Source organism: Pyrus communis, chromosome 1 (assembly GCF_963583255.1).
Source record: "Pyrus communis chromosome 1, drPyrComm1.1, whole genome shotgun sequence".
Lineage (NCBI taxonomy): Eukaryota > Viridiplantae > Streptophyta > Magnoliopsida > Rosales > Rosaceae > Pyrus > Pyrus communis.
Genome location: NC_084803.1, coordinates 3988589 through 4003144, shown reverse-complemented (window position 1 = coordinate 4003144; position 14556 = coordinate 3988589). Strand labels below are relative to the sequence as shown.

General features: G+C 35.6%; 2 protein-coding genes and 1 non-coding gene across 3 annotated transcripts; 2 read left to right on the top strand and 1 right to left on the bottom strand.

Annotated features, from left to right (window-relative positions):
- Positions 1–3340: 3340 nt before the first annotated feature.
- On the bottom strand, positions 3341–3412 carry TRNAD-GUC (transfer RNA aspartic acid (anticodon GUC)). The gene has a single exon. It is a non-coding gene; the product is annotated as a tRNA-Asp (tRNA).
- A 91-nt stretch (positions 3413–3503) lies between these two features.
- LOC137748393 (uncharacterized) lies at positions 3504–7858 on the top strand. Its single transcript, XM_068488544.1, has 12 exons — positions 3504–3695; positions 3800–3995; positions 4089–4163; positions 4272–4378; positions 4754–4814; positions 4974–5033; positions 5125–5199; positions 5487–5639; positions 5772–5826; positions 6319–6435; positions 7142–7371; positions 7504–7858. Exons 1-12 carry the CDS (start codon positions 3664–3666, stop codon positions 7525–7527), a joined length of 1185 nt encoding a protein of 394 aa, XP_068344645.1. The 5' UTR covers positions 3504–3663; the 3' UTR covers positions 7528–7858.
- A 2297-nt stretch (positions 7859–10155) lies between these two features.
- On the top strand, positions 10156–10988 carry LOC137729145 (basic leucine zipper 4-like). Its single transcript, XM_068467992.1, has one exon. It carries the CDS (start codon positions 10159–10161, stop codon positions 10615–10617), a length of 459 nt encoding a protein of 152 aa, XP_068324093.1. The 5' UTR covers positions 10156–10158; the 3' UTR covers positions 10618–10988.
- The last annotated feature ends 3568 nt before the right edge of the window (positions 10989–14556 follow it).

Below are 14556 nucleotides of genomic sequence, written 5' to 3'. Positions count from 1 at the left end.
GAAATCAGTTTTTGTGGTTTCTTTAATTTGCAGTTGGGAAAGTTTGCTGGTTATGGTTTTGGATTAAGGACTGGAAATTAATGATGATAATCATATGTTAATTAATTACTGGTATTGAATAAATATCTGCATATATGTGATCAAATTTTGGATTGTTATCTTTTACTTAGTCGTGGAATATGCTGATTTTTGTTCACATAGCCTGCAGCTGCCAAGATTCAAGCCTGCAGGAACCTTGAAATTATCGTTTTAATTTATTTTAAATGATTTTAAGGATTTCCTAATTATGATTTAAAATTCATGCCAGAATGAAATGTAGAAGAAAAGCAAAGCAGCAAAAGCCACTTTAACCATATATTCAAAGATTTAGCTCTTTTTCTCCATGATTTTGCAATATGCTGTCATTTCATATAATCATCATCACGTTTCATCGCCCAAAGTTTAGTTTACCTTTTTGGCTCTCTTTTCCCCTCAACAATGTACAATCAAGACCAGGGAATCCAAAGCATGGAAGATTTATAACCATCTTTGAAATTTGTTACTCTACTTCGGAATATCTTACACATCAAAATTTTAATCGTTAAAATTTTAGTCAAAGATTTAATAAACTAAGATCTAATCTAATGTCAGGTATACCATACCATTTCCTTAAAAGACCTATTTCTCTCTAGCTATCTTACGCTTGCTCTCTTAAGCCACATTTTTTTATCTTCCCAAATGAATCTCAAATCCATAGCCTTTGCTTCAGTTTCTTTCCCCCTCTTCTAGTAACCGACATGTTATCCTTCCTCTCCTACCTTCCCTTCTCTGTCAAAACACCAGGCTGCCACCTATGCTTCTGCTTTCGATTGACAAGTATAATCTGAAACTTATATTAACCACCTATTGTGAGAGCGATTTATCGCTTATTAAGTGGAAAGTCGTTTTCCTTGATTTCGGTTTGGGTCTTCGTACCGCCTCCTTCTGTTGTACTGTTTACTTGGTTGTTGGTTTCAGTTTGGCCACAGCGGTGTTGCTATGTAATGTTGGTTGTCGTTGTCTGCTCTGGCCTCTTTTAATTGGAAACTTACATATCAAATTATTACCAATCCAAATAATTTTTGAGCTCTTAGGTTTCTCTCTACGTAACATTTTCTTGACGTTTATGTCGAAAAAAAACAAAGACAATGACCCAATTTCTTTCTTATGGTGAAGGGTCACGTCTAACAACATCATTAGTGTCGCTAATTGGTTTTTTAAGTGCCAAGTTGATAATCTCCAATCCGTTTTACTTTTCTTTTTTGGTGGCACCATCGAAAGCACTATAGCTAAAAAGAGATTTTTTATGTTTAGGTTGCTTTAACTGGATAGATTCTCAGATATTACGGCTTGTAAATTTTTTGTATAACTATCAAATCTATTCGCTTACATATAGATTTTCGAGTGCCACGAATTTTAATTTTTTTGTATTACTATCAAATCTTTTTACTTAAACCAGATTTATTCATACCCCAAACAAAGATCAGGCCACTAAATTACATAAAATACACTCAAACAAAATCTTTTCTATTCAAACACTGTATATTTCCGCCCTAATTTGCAACTAGACAATACAACCAAAATGGTTTCGGCTGCACATGAGTTGTTTGCTTTCGACCTTTTCCCATGGAAAGTCTGTCAAACAGCGGCTCCCTCCGGTCAAAAAACATAAGCATTTAATTCTAAGGTTTGATTGATGAGCTGAATAGGTGGTTGTGCGGCAACACAAAAGCTGAGCCCATGTAACGGAATTAGTAACGGATCTTATAAGAGATTTTAAGTGTCTGAGAGAAGGTCGTATGTAACTGACCTAAGAACTTGCCTGTAAATTGAGAGGACACGTAAAAGGTTTAAGCGATAGAATTATGATATTTTTATCTTTTCAGGGATAAAATTATGAATTTAAGTATGAGGAATACAATATGGTTATAATAACAAGAAAACTCTCACTTTAATAGGTAAGAACAATGAACAATTTACCCAAACAAAATATGGACAAAATGACATTTTACATGTTTTAAATGAATTCAAACCCACGTTGTGGGTGGTTTATTATTCTTTCTTTGTTTTTTATTTTATTTTTAATAAAAAACATGTAAATAGAACTAAACATAAATATTTTTTTTTTTTTTAAACGCTAATTGTTAGATGCGTGACAGAAAGCTAGTAACAAGAAAACCATGGCAAGTAGGGGTAGGTTCAAAAAACCAAAAACTGAAAAAATCCAAGCCGAAATCGAAAAAAAACCGAACCAAACTAATTAAACCAAATCAAATTGAACCGAAATTGGTTGTTTGGTTTTGATTTTGGTGGTCTGGAAACCGAACCGAACAAAACCGAATATATATATATATTACTATTTCTTTAATATATATTAATTATAAAAGAAATTGTTATTAGCACTAAAAAAATTTCATTTTACACTCCAAACTTTCTATATTAGGAAAAAAAATATACTTGTGAGGAGTGTAAAATGAGATTTTTGAAGTGCCAATAATATTTTCTATTATAAAAAGTGAAGTGTTATTGGCACTTCAAAATTTTCATTCTACACTTCTCATAAGTGTATTTTTGTTTCCAAATATAGAAAATTTAGAGTGTAAAATAAGATTTTTGAAGTACTAATAACAAGTCAGTATAAAAATCATATACAAATAGTCAAGGTCCACAATAATCATCATGTCAGTGGTCCACAATAATCATCATGTCAGTGGTCACTGACTAATGCATGGAGCCTTTTTACAAGTCTCTCATGAAAAGGTCTGTATAGAAACTTATCAGGTAAGCAACAAGACAGTTTATTTTATGTCATAAATATTGAAAGAATTCCCCTGGAACCGAGTGACGTAAATCGTCCATGAACAGAGAGATTTGTTGTAATCAGAGTATTCTATTTCTATCAACTATTGCAGTCTTGCAGGTGTTAGGTAGCAGTGCTTAATTGTGGTTTTCTATATGAAACTTGCATGTTTTCTAAATGAATCTATGGACATAAGATTTAAAGGATCGGTGTGTCCGGTGATTTGTATTGTTAAAAAAAAAAAAAAAATTGAAACTGAATTGAAACCGAACTGGAAAAAATCAAACCAAACAAAAAAAAAAAAATTTGAACTGAACCCAACCGAACATAATGGTCGATTTGATTTCGGTTTTGGTAAAAAACCGAATCGATTGAAACCGAACCCACCCCTAATGGCAAGAATATTATCGGTGTTGGGTCACTAAACCCTTAAAAAAAAAGTCTACTGGATTGGAACTTTCTGGCCCAAAGTTAATCAGGCCCAAAATAAATGTGGGGAAAAATTGTAAAATGAAAACTAAACGCCGTTGCCGGGGATCGAACCCGGGTCACCCGCGTGACAGGCGGGAATACTTACCACTATACTACAACGACTTGTTGCTAGTAGACCACGTCAAATTATATAAAACAAGTTTAAACTACGGGAAACTTGAAATTACTCCAAAATCCAAAGTGACGCGAGTCGTCCCTGTCAGACTGTCTGGTGGAAAAATTACAGAGAGCGGCAGCAGGTCACCGAGTGAACTTACCATAACTCGTGACCTTCATAACCACTACCTCTTACCTTCCTTCTACCAATTTCTTCAATTATCCCTCAGAAAACCAAAACAATACTACCAATCGAAATGCTCGGTCATGGAGAAGAAACCCCCTCCAGGTAAACCCACGTCTTCAATTTTGCTATTTTCTGTTTGTTTCTCGGGAAAATTGGTTGCGTAAAATTTCCCCGAGCTAAATTTTTGTTCTTTTTCTTCTGGGTAGATTTGAATTGCTGAGTATGGTGAAGAAGCACTCGAGCTTGTTGGGGAAAACAGTGATAGTCGCGGACGAGGACGACACTTCCGATGTCGAATTGGACCACAGATTCTGGCACGATATGTTGGATTTGTACTTCGTACGCGGTAAAGATTCCAGAGGACGTCAGGACGATGATCTCGTCTTCTTCGTCAGAAAATTGGTACCTTTTTATTTATACGTTTCTATTTTTGCTTAAATTTTAAAAACAGTTTATAGCTTCATTTGTTGAATTAATGCATTTTTTTGGGGGCAGAGCTCTTATGGGTATGGATTTAATGACGGCAAGGAAGGTGTTTCTCCGTACTTTGTACGCAGGTGGGCACATAAGGTATAAAAATGGGTTTCGAAATCGCCTTTTCGGGTTTTTGTTTTGTCGAAGTTTTAAGAGATTCTTGATGTAATGTAGCTCATAAATGTATTTACTTTTGTCAAACAGTTGGATGACTTGATTGGGGAAAGTAATGTGGATGTGGATTGGAGGCGTTCGTTTTACTTGAACTTGATTGCTCACACTTCATTTACTGTAACAGTGGCTATTTGCAGGTAACTTGCGCTCGTCTTCCGTGTGCATAATGTTTCGGTTCTTTAAGCTTCACACATCGGTTTTTCTTTTTATCAAGCGTGTTTCCGTGTTGTTAGTTAAGTATTAGAGATAGAGTTGATACAGTTCAGATGTGTTTGAATCTAGTGATCAGGATTGTTCATTTGTCGCAGCACTGTCTTGTTATGTTTTATGTGATTGGAGTTTCTCTGGGTCAACTTTTCATTACCCTGGTTCAGTTATCCCAAGGTCTTAGAAAAAATGGACCAATGATTTTACTTATGTTCTGTAGATTTCTAGTTGAATATTCTTACATGCTTTTAATTTTTTACCGGAGCTCTGCAATGATAGAAGTTAAATTACGTGTTGGTTTTCAGTCATCAGGACCTTCGGAATCATCAAGCTGACCAAGGTATACCATTGTCTCCAATATATAAGGTACACACAACCTAAAATTTTTGTGTTGACGCATGTCTTACAATCTTTTCTTTTTTTTTCTTGCTGTATTTTATTACTGGAAAAATTGCAATACACGCCTACTGTGCATATCTCTGGTTGAAGTCTATGTTTTCCATACGACTTGTGGCACCTCTGCAGGTTGTAAAAACTGTGTATGCATCTCCGAGCCGTGTCAATTTTCAGTTGGACTCGGAAAAGGCAAGTTTGGGTACTTTCTGATAAACGTGATATCACTGGACCATGTCGTTGCTTTCACTGAATTCTAACACTATCAATGACATTTATCTAGGAAGTGGAGACAACACCTGCTTATCCAGATATTTGTTTTGCAATCGATGACTTTGACTCCACTTTTGATGCCGTGGTAAAAGACCTATTGTGTGATGAGATCATTTACAAACGACCTTCCATTGTTATTTTCATAATGTTCTTGCCACAACAGTTAAATGTGTAATCATGCTTTTTATCGTCACTTTTCTGTTATTAGTCAGTTTGAAGAACCTGCTTGCTTTGTGAGACATGATTTTCGCTCTTTTTTTTTTCAATTCACATCTTTTGGACTTAACCAACTTTTTGGGCTAGTCGTTCAGTTTGCTTCCTGGCATATCTACAATTTACAATGCTGTAAGAAATGATTTTATGTTGTTCCAGGTCTTGACTGAAACAGACAATTGCTACTGCGTAATTCTCAATGCACACGATGGGGCAGCATTTCCTAGGGTAAAGGAGTCTGATGAATGCAGTTCTGGTGATAGTTCCTCTTTGAGGATTGAGACAAATTCTGCAAAGATGAAAAATACTAAGGTTTCTTTCTAAATCTCTGTTTCACATGCCAGAACTACTATTAGAGATGAGGTATAAGTGAATGTCTCACGCATGTTGTTACTTCAAGGAATACTCTGTAAACACTCTGATTTTCTGGTGTTGTGATTGCAGCTGACTCTTTTTTCAGGATTCGTCAGCTATCAAATGGTCCGAGATGCATATGATGGTAAGATTTCCTAAAGATAAAAACTTTATGTTGCTGTTTGCTTTTGGTTTTCAGTGAAAATCCCTTGAAATTTATATTTGTTCATTGTACCATTAGATACAGTTTCCATTTTCCCTTCAACGGATGGATGGCTTTGTATGTTTTCTGGTTTAAGTTGGATGGAGTATAAAGTGTCTTTGACCGGTTATACACTCAGAGTTTTTGAAATGTGTTGACTTTAGATGTGATGTGCAAAAGTATTGCTCATTTGGATAAACTTGCTAAATTCACGCTCTTTCATTTAGACCTAATTTTTTATCGACTTTCATTTGTAAATCCGTTTGATTCAAAATTAGTCCATTCGGACCGTGTTCTACCCAAACAACCACTATATAGTTTGAAAAATGCATTTAATATTTCTGGCAACACCATTTATTTATCTCTCAGCAGCCTACAAGGGGATTTGATTGCATCATATCGGGTTAGTCACTCATCTCTGTCTCTCTCTCACAGCCGGCAAGTCACGATTTGGGAATCTGCTTGGTCATTCCCCTGGCAAAACAGACAAACTATACATGAAAGGTCCCGGAGGACGTGGGGAAGTTGAAGTAGCTGTTTCCGGTGTTGCAGGTAAGGAGTTTTTACTCTATAATTTAGTGACGGTATAAAGTTTTCCACTTAATTTCTTGTTTGATGTTCTAGAGGAAATGTTGCTCTGAAGCGTAAAACTATTATGACCTTTATGGGATAAAAGAAATTAAACTTAATTGGCACGATTGGGTGGATGTGTACTTTTTCTCTAAATTTTGTCCATTCACAATAGTTTAGATGGAGATTGATTATCATGTGGCCCGCACTTAATTACAAATTTGAAGGGTCTAAAGAAAATTATTGGGATAGAGGTTAGAAGATGCGATTACGGGACAGAGGTCCAGGGCCGAAGGGGTAGAGGAAGACCTAGGAAAACTTTGGAAGAGACTCTAAGAAAAGACTTAGAGTACTTGGATCTAACGGAGGACATGACACATATCCGGGCACAATGGCGTTCTAGTATTCATATAGCCGACCCCACTTAGTGGGAAAAGGCTTTGTTGTTGTTGTAAAGAAAATTATTCCTTACAAAATAGGATGAGTTGCTGAGCTAATTTTCTTCTCTATGCTAGTAGGAAATTCATATGAATATGATTTACCATTATCTTTCTTTCAAAGATCATCTAGGCTTCATGTGAGGTTGTTGCTCCTGCGTGCTTTTGTGATGAAGGTGCTATTATCAAATAATTGATCCTATGATGTAAAGGTTTGTGTCAAATACTGAAAGTAGATGTTATGTTATCAGATCAAAGCCAACAAGATCTGGGTCCTTTTTCACCTGTTATATCCAAGACAGGATTTGGGATTGGCTCCATTGTTCGCAAAGCAGCTTCTGTTGCATCTGTGGCTGCGAAGAATGCCTATGCAGCTGCTTCTTCTACCCATAGTTTTGATGATGAGATGGTACCTCTCAAATGTTGCTTGATGTCCATTTCATTACCCTGGGAACAGATTGCATATGATCTTCTCTTTAAGGTGAGTTGGTTAATTGTTACTTGTGGAAATAAGTTTTAAAGCAAAACTAAAAAAAAAAAAACCCTGCAGTCGATCACTCCTTCCACACTTTGAAGAGTACTAAAATTTAGTTCTTTCGTTTGTGAAACACAGGGTACTCCTCCAGTGACATTGTAAGCATCATTTATACTTCACTGGCAACGAATATCATAGACGAGTCTATACACTGGCAACAGGAAAACATGAGACAAGCAGAGATGTTCCATCGACTGCTATAAACGTAAAAATTGTAAATCAATGTACATGGAGTCTCATCTTGCTGTTCGTGTACACATCTGGTGGTGCCGGAGAAGGGCCGTTTGTAAATTGTATTGTAAAACATTTCTTTTCTTCTTTACAAAACAAAAGCAGCATCTTCGCTATCAATGTACTTTTCCAGGTTCAGTGAACAATAAGCTCTAGCTATATAATATTTATTGGAGAGTGGAAGCACTTTTTATACACAATTTCGTTAATGGCTAGAGTTTGATTTGTGATCATGAGCTAGTATGGTCCTAGCACCATAGGGGATTTCGACTTTGTAGCTTTTAAGGTTCTATTCTTTTAGGCCGGTTTAGATGGGGGATTTTAATGTAGCCGCCTGCCGGTTCTAAATACTGCAACATTCTTCGGCAATAACATACGCGTTTTGAACAATGGCGGATCCATAAATCTATCTTCCTGGTGAGATCAAACTCATGCGCCACTTTGTCCAGTTGCCCTTAGCTCCTGACACTTTTCGACAATGGCGGATACATACATTTATCTTCCAAGGCAAAATGGAGCTCACATGCCACTTTGTCTAATCAAGGCACTTCCGCATCCTCTTGAGACATTTTGTTAAACATTTTACTCTCATGACAATATACTCGCAACGAGCGTCAAAAGAACATTCAACAGTTTATGCACTGGGCCTATTGTCGATCCGTTAGTGTTCTTGCGTATCATATCAAAATGGGGATTTATAATGTATTGTTTTCATCGGGCAATATATACACTGGTCCTATAAAAATGTTATCCAAAGAGACTTGTAAGATAAGCCTTTGAAGCTAGCCAAAATGGTGAGTGGATAGAGAAATGAAATTAGCTAGCCTAACTAGGTCAGGTTCGATTCCTTCCAATGTAACCGAAAAAGGGATATATTAAATAGAGCGGTTTCATCTCTTTAGCTTTCTCATCAATCTGGTTAACTTTAGACCATATTATGTACGAAATATATAACAATCAAAAGAAAGACAAACCAGACCAGAATTTTATATTAAACACTGTTAAAAAAAAAAAAAAGAGGGAATCGATTAGGTTTCAAAACTGTGCAGCAGCACAGCACATGAACCCTACTTTGGATTTACCAAATTTGATGCGGCACACTAAAAGGGAGACAAAAACCTGATCAGTAATTAAGCTTTAATAATTAATATTTCATTAGATTGTATTTTTACAGGTTAATTAAAGCTTCAAACGCAGAAGAGAACGTGTGCATGTTAGCATCCACTTATATTTTGGTCTGGATTTACTAATGAGAGCCAAACCCTTTTACAAAACGTCCAACTGAGAAAACGTCCAGGAATGCGAACTAAGAAAACTGCCTTGATTCCTTTGCACGAAATCTTAATTTGTATGCGAGTATTTTATTCGAAACGCCATGTTCTAGGAACAAAAGAATAATATGACAAACGAGGTATGCTTTTTCTGGTACAGGGGGTAATATTAATGGAAAATGAGGAATTTGGACACAGAACTTGCTATTAACTTGCTATTAACTACTGGAGCTCAACTCTTTTCAAACGAAATATTCTCAAAAGGCTTACTAATGCATCTCACATGGGCATTATATATGGTGAGCTGAGGATTATATATATATGCACTGGTTATTATTTGGATATGACGTTAAAGAACGATCATGTTGAGAAAACCTATCTCTATACTCAATTTAGTTTTCTTTATTTGATCACTTTTATTGACACAATTGATTGATTTTAGGTGAGAATTGTCATTTGAAGAATAAACATTAGGATTCTAGTCTTAGGTTGATTAATCACTTCAGTAGCAAAATCTGACACTTACAATAAATTAAAATAGTCGATTTTGTGACTTTCTAAAAATGAGATCAAATTAAATTAATATATATATATATATATATATATATATATATATACCATAAGTATGAATGTTCATCCTTTTAAACACATAAGACCTTGTTTAAATATACATTTATTATGAGTTCGACCGAAGATCTTGATTTTTACAATATAATATTAATTTGGATAATTCGATCGTATATTTTTCAAAAATTTTACAAACACAGGTATGTATATTGATTATTGAGAGAATCAGATCATCACCTTCTCAACTGCGTATTCCATACGTCTTGTGCGTAATTTGTCGGCTAAACTTTCAGATAATCTGTTGTTTGTTTATACATTTTTGTTTGATTCTTCGTGATTAAGCTAAAGCTAATCTTCTGTTGGAGCCCACCATCTCTCTCTCCTTAACAAAGCAGAAACCCTACTACCACACATCCCCATTTCCATTCCCCCTTTACACAAAAGTTGTGCACGTAATGGCACTACACCAACCCAAAAATACATTTAAAATATTTTATAAACCAAAAATAAAAAGAAACCCTAGTTCTTTGTTCAACACATACTTTTCTTGGACAAATTACCCTCACTCCTCCAAAACTTTTGCATAGGGTGGACCCCATGTGTCACTTTTCCTTCGACCATAAAAACTCAGCCCCTCCTCTTCGTTCCTTCCCTTTTCACTCAAATGATGATGAGTTCTTCAGCCATGTTCTTCAACCATGAACCGGCCCACATGGGCCACTTTGAGTGCCCGGTTCAAGAAACCGAGCTCACAACAGCCGAGATTCAAGAGCTACTGTCTTTGCTTCAAGCAGGGAACTCGGCCTCCCCAAGCTCAGAGGGGTCGAACCGGGAGGTCTATACAGTTGACGAGAGAAAGCGTAGGCGGACCATGTCAAATCGCGAGTCAGCCCGGCGGTCCAGGTGGAGAAAGAAGAAGCATTTAGAGGACATGACGAACGAGGTGGAACGGTTGAAAATAGAGAACCTGGAGATGAAGAACCGGTTGGGGGTGGTTGCTCAAAAGTGTCACGTAACATGGAGAGAAAATGACCGCTTGACATCCGAGTCCTTAGCTCTATGTGCGAGACTTTCGGATTTATACCGGATTTTGATTGCCATGGAGATGCAGTACTCACAATAATTATTAAAGTAACAAAATGATGATCAATAAGCTCTAATGAAGATTAATTAGAGCAAGGTTAAAGAGTGGTATGGTTTTGTGGGGTACATTAGGCTGCATGCATGCTCAGCGTGTCACTGAAAATGATAGTTAAATAATCTTTTTGGTTTTGCTTTTACTTTTGGGTTCCCGTTGTCGATCGGGGAAAACTTTCCCTTCAGTAGCTTTGTACGTATTGAGGACTAGCACGTAACCATGCATGTCTACATGTGAAAGAGATGCATGAAATGAGTGCATGTAAGTTTTTTTCTGTCAATATTTATAGCCATTTTAGCTTCATCACCATGCATGCTCGATCACGCTTGTCGCTTCGTGAACTTGAGGCTCTTGTTTTCGCCTTTTTTTTTTCTTTATTTTTTTTTATTTTTTATGGATTGGTAGGAGGTAGCTCTGCATGTTTGTTTGAAGTTGTTGGTCTAAGTAAAGATTCGCTTTTTGGACTTGCATGTTGAAGACCTCTTTTTTTCTTTCTTTATTTTCGTAATTTAATTCATCTAATGTTCTCTGTTACTTTAAATTTGATGCTAGCAAGCTAGCTAAGATATAGTTTGGTTATTCATCTCCATGTCATACGAGAGGGCATGCTGAGAGTATAAATTTCATATCAAAGAAATAAGGAACTTCAATTTTTGAGTAAATTTTAGCAATGGTCCCTTAACTTTAACTCAATTGGAGAAATGATCTCTCAACTAAAAATTCATTACCATTGGTCCATCAATTCATCAAAATGTGCAGCTATGTTCCCTCAACTAAAAATCCATTACCATTGGTCCCTTAACTTTAATCCAACTGGAGAAATAATCTCTCAACTTTAACCCAAATGAATCAATGGCCCCTCAACTTTAACCCACTTGTAGCAATGGTCCTTCCAACATAACTCATTTTGACAAAATTCTGACGAAGTTAACGAAAAAGACCATAGCTACACGTTTTGATGAGTTGAGGGACCCAATTGTAGCAATGGTTCTTCCAACATAACTTATTTTGACAAAATTCTAGCGAAGTTGACGAAAAGGAGTATAACTACACATTTTGATGAGTTGAGGGACCAATGGTAATGGATTTTTAGTTGAGGGATCATTGCTCCAATTTAATTAAAGTTGAGAGACCATTACTACAATGTACTCTCAACTTTTTATTATGTATCATAACATATTGGTTCACGCATGAAGCCCAATGATCATACGTGCTTCATGTTACCAAATTCTTGTTGTCCACCTGTTTGAAACGCCAACTTTTTTTCACAAATCTGCTGGAAATGCGATTAACAATTATTCTTGGTACATCTTGTCGTGATTCGTGAACAACCCTAAAAAAACCAGCACCTAAAGAGAATTGGACCCATAACAATGATGATTAACTACGTACTGTAGCTGTCTTCCAATCTAATGAGCAATTTGTCTATGGATTAAATTGTTACTGCTTCAAGTGGTGTTATTAATATACGAACCCATCTACGTCTTTTAACTAAAAACTGTACGAGAAAAACTAAAGAAAAAATTGGTATCTAGATTATGCAACATAGGACACATGGACTTACCAAATGGAATGCCACAAATAAAGAGGAAAAAAGAAGAAGCGAAGCACTAACTCATGAATAACATTTGTATGTTCATTATCAAGCTACGTTCAACAATATATGGGTCTATTCTGCCATTAGATTAGGGAAGAATATTATAGTTCAAATCCATCAATCTCACAGGTACGTATACCGCAAAATAACCCTAACATATGAGGGATACACTTGTAATTAAGAGACTATTTGGTTCCTTATCAACTGTTATACTTAGGAGTGCAAGTTAGATAGAAAATACCGATTTCGAGCCAAATATTTGTAACTTTGATGCATCAAAATCAAATTTTAAAAGTTTGGAAAAAAGAACTTGGATTCGATGTGGTATGTATCTTGAATTCCGTAATATATATAATTATACATTGTATTATACTAGAATATACTTTATAATTCCGACCCATCATAACCAACTATCATGCACACATATGTAAGGTCCAAACCCTAATACATTAAATTATGTTATTAGTACTATGTTTGGGTTCAATATTTTTCTTTTAGGGTGATTAAGAATGAATAATTAAACTCTGATCTTATTCTTTACAGCTAAGCTAGGTCGAGCATTTTGGATGTAATCGTAGGTTTGGACTAGAACCAACCACCACATCTAATCTAATTAGGATCCAGTCTTCTCCAAATAATTATAAGAGAGCTACTAGACCCATTCCATAACCCTATTTCCCCACCCCACCTTATATTACCACCCCTCGAAAAAGTTAAAAAAAATTAAAACACTCTTTCTCCACCCACCTATATTCCTAAAATGTCCTTTACATATTCTACTATTTTGCAAAAATTGAAAGAAATAAACTAAAAAAAGCACTCAACCCAACTACCAACCAACCACTTACAACACAACGCAACTCGATGGCAATCTCTCGATCTTCATTTTTTTCAAACAAGTCCAAAGCCTCATTCTCAAAGAAAGTGTGGAAATCATTGCATTCCAAGTACACATTTTTTTAACTACCATTTGCTGGAACACATATCCAGCGCTATCCAAACAACCAGTCTTCCTGTAAAGATCCACCAGCGCAGTCCCAAAAAACGCATTCAATTCAATCTCATTCCAAATAACATGCCTATGGTTTTGCTTTCTCCAATAAATAGATCTCAACCCATCCAAATTAGCACAAGAAGAAAGCACACTAACATAAGTGGCTTCATTGGGCTTTCACAAAACAACCCAGATGGGGAAAACATTTAGAAAGAAAAAAAAAAAAAACAGATGGGGAAAAATGAAAAAAAGAGGATAATATTGTGAGGGAAAGAGGATGAAAAGGAGCTAAGAGAGCGAAGTAAGAACAGTAAAAATCAAGGATTGCACTTTGAACAACTTCTTGTCCTTATTCATCATTTTGTTAAGAGGTAAACTTGTAAATAAATTTTTTATTCAGATATGGGTGAAAAAATAAGACACATGGATAAAAATATCAGCACTCTAATTATAATTATGATATTCTCTTGGTACATATATATTGTGTATGGTATATATCATGTATATATGTGCGCTACATATTTTAGGCTCGCCAACTTTAGAGAGATGTCCATTCGAAGGAAAAGCAGTGCAACGCTGTACGTTATTTGGAAAAATCGGAGGAGGAATAGTATGGAAGATTCTCAAATCTCACATTTTGCTTTGCTTTAGTTAGCGCATGATGACTTACTACTTTAACTTTTTCCCATTACTTGTTGGCAAAGCGGCAACTACGTACCTCAGCTGCCTAATTGATGCGATCGACATGCTGATTTTTCTGTGGTTACTTTTGTTTTGCAAACAAGAGGCTCTGACTTTTCTAGGCCGCCAGTGGATATCCGTTAAACGTTAGCCGACATTCGTTAAAGTTAACTAGTTAGTAATTTAAGATAGTGTTTTTTTTTTTTTTTAACACATTTAAGATAGTGTTATTTAGTTGTCTAGATTTGTTCCAAAGTAAATTTTATAATTTGAATTGTTCATTTTTTAGATTTCATACATAAATTACAAATGCAAAAATTCATTGAAAATAGAGTCATTTAGCCCTTTGATTATCATTGTGAGCATTTCATTATTCATCGACAATATTGTATTTGTCTATTTATCAAGTTAGAGTTAGATAACTAAACACAGGTTTTGAATTGAGTGAACTTTGCATTGTTGGTCTTCAAATGTTAATTGGTTCAAATTATGATAAATATTGTGAAGTGAACCTGTACAAGTGGTAATCACCGCATTGAGTTATTAGCTGATTATTATCGCATGCATGAGCACGATCATGTGCAATTCACATATTCCATAAAAAACATAAATATCATTCAGACAAAGAAAATACATTAATAGTTCTAACCTA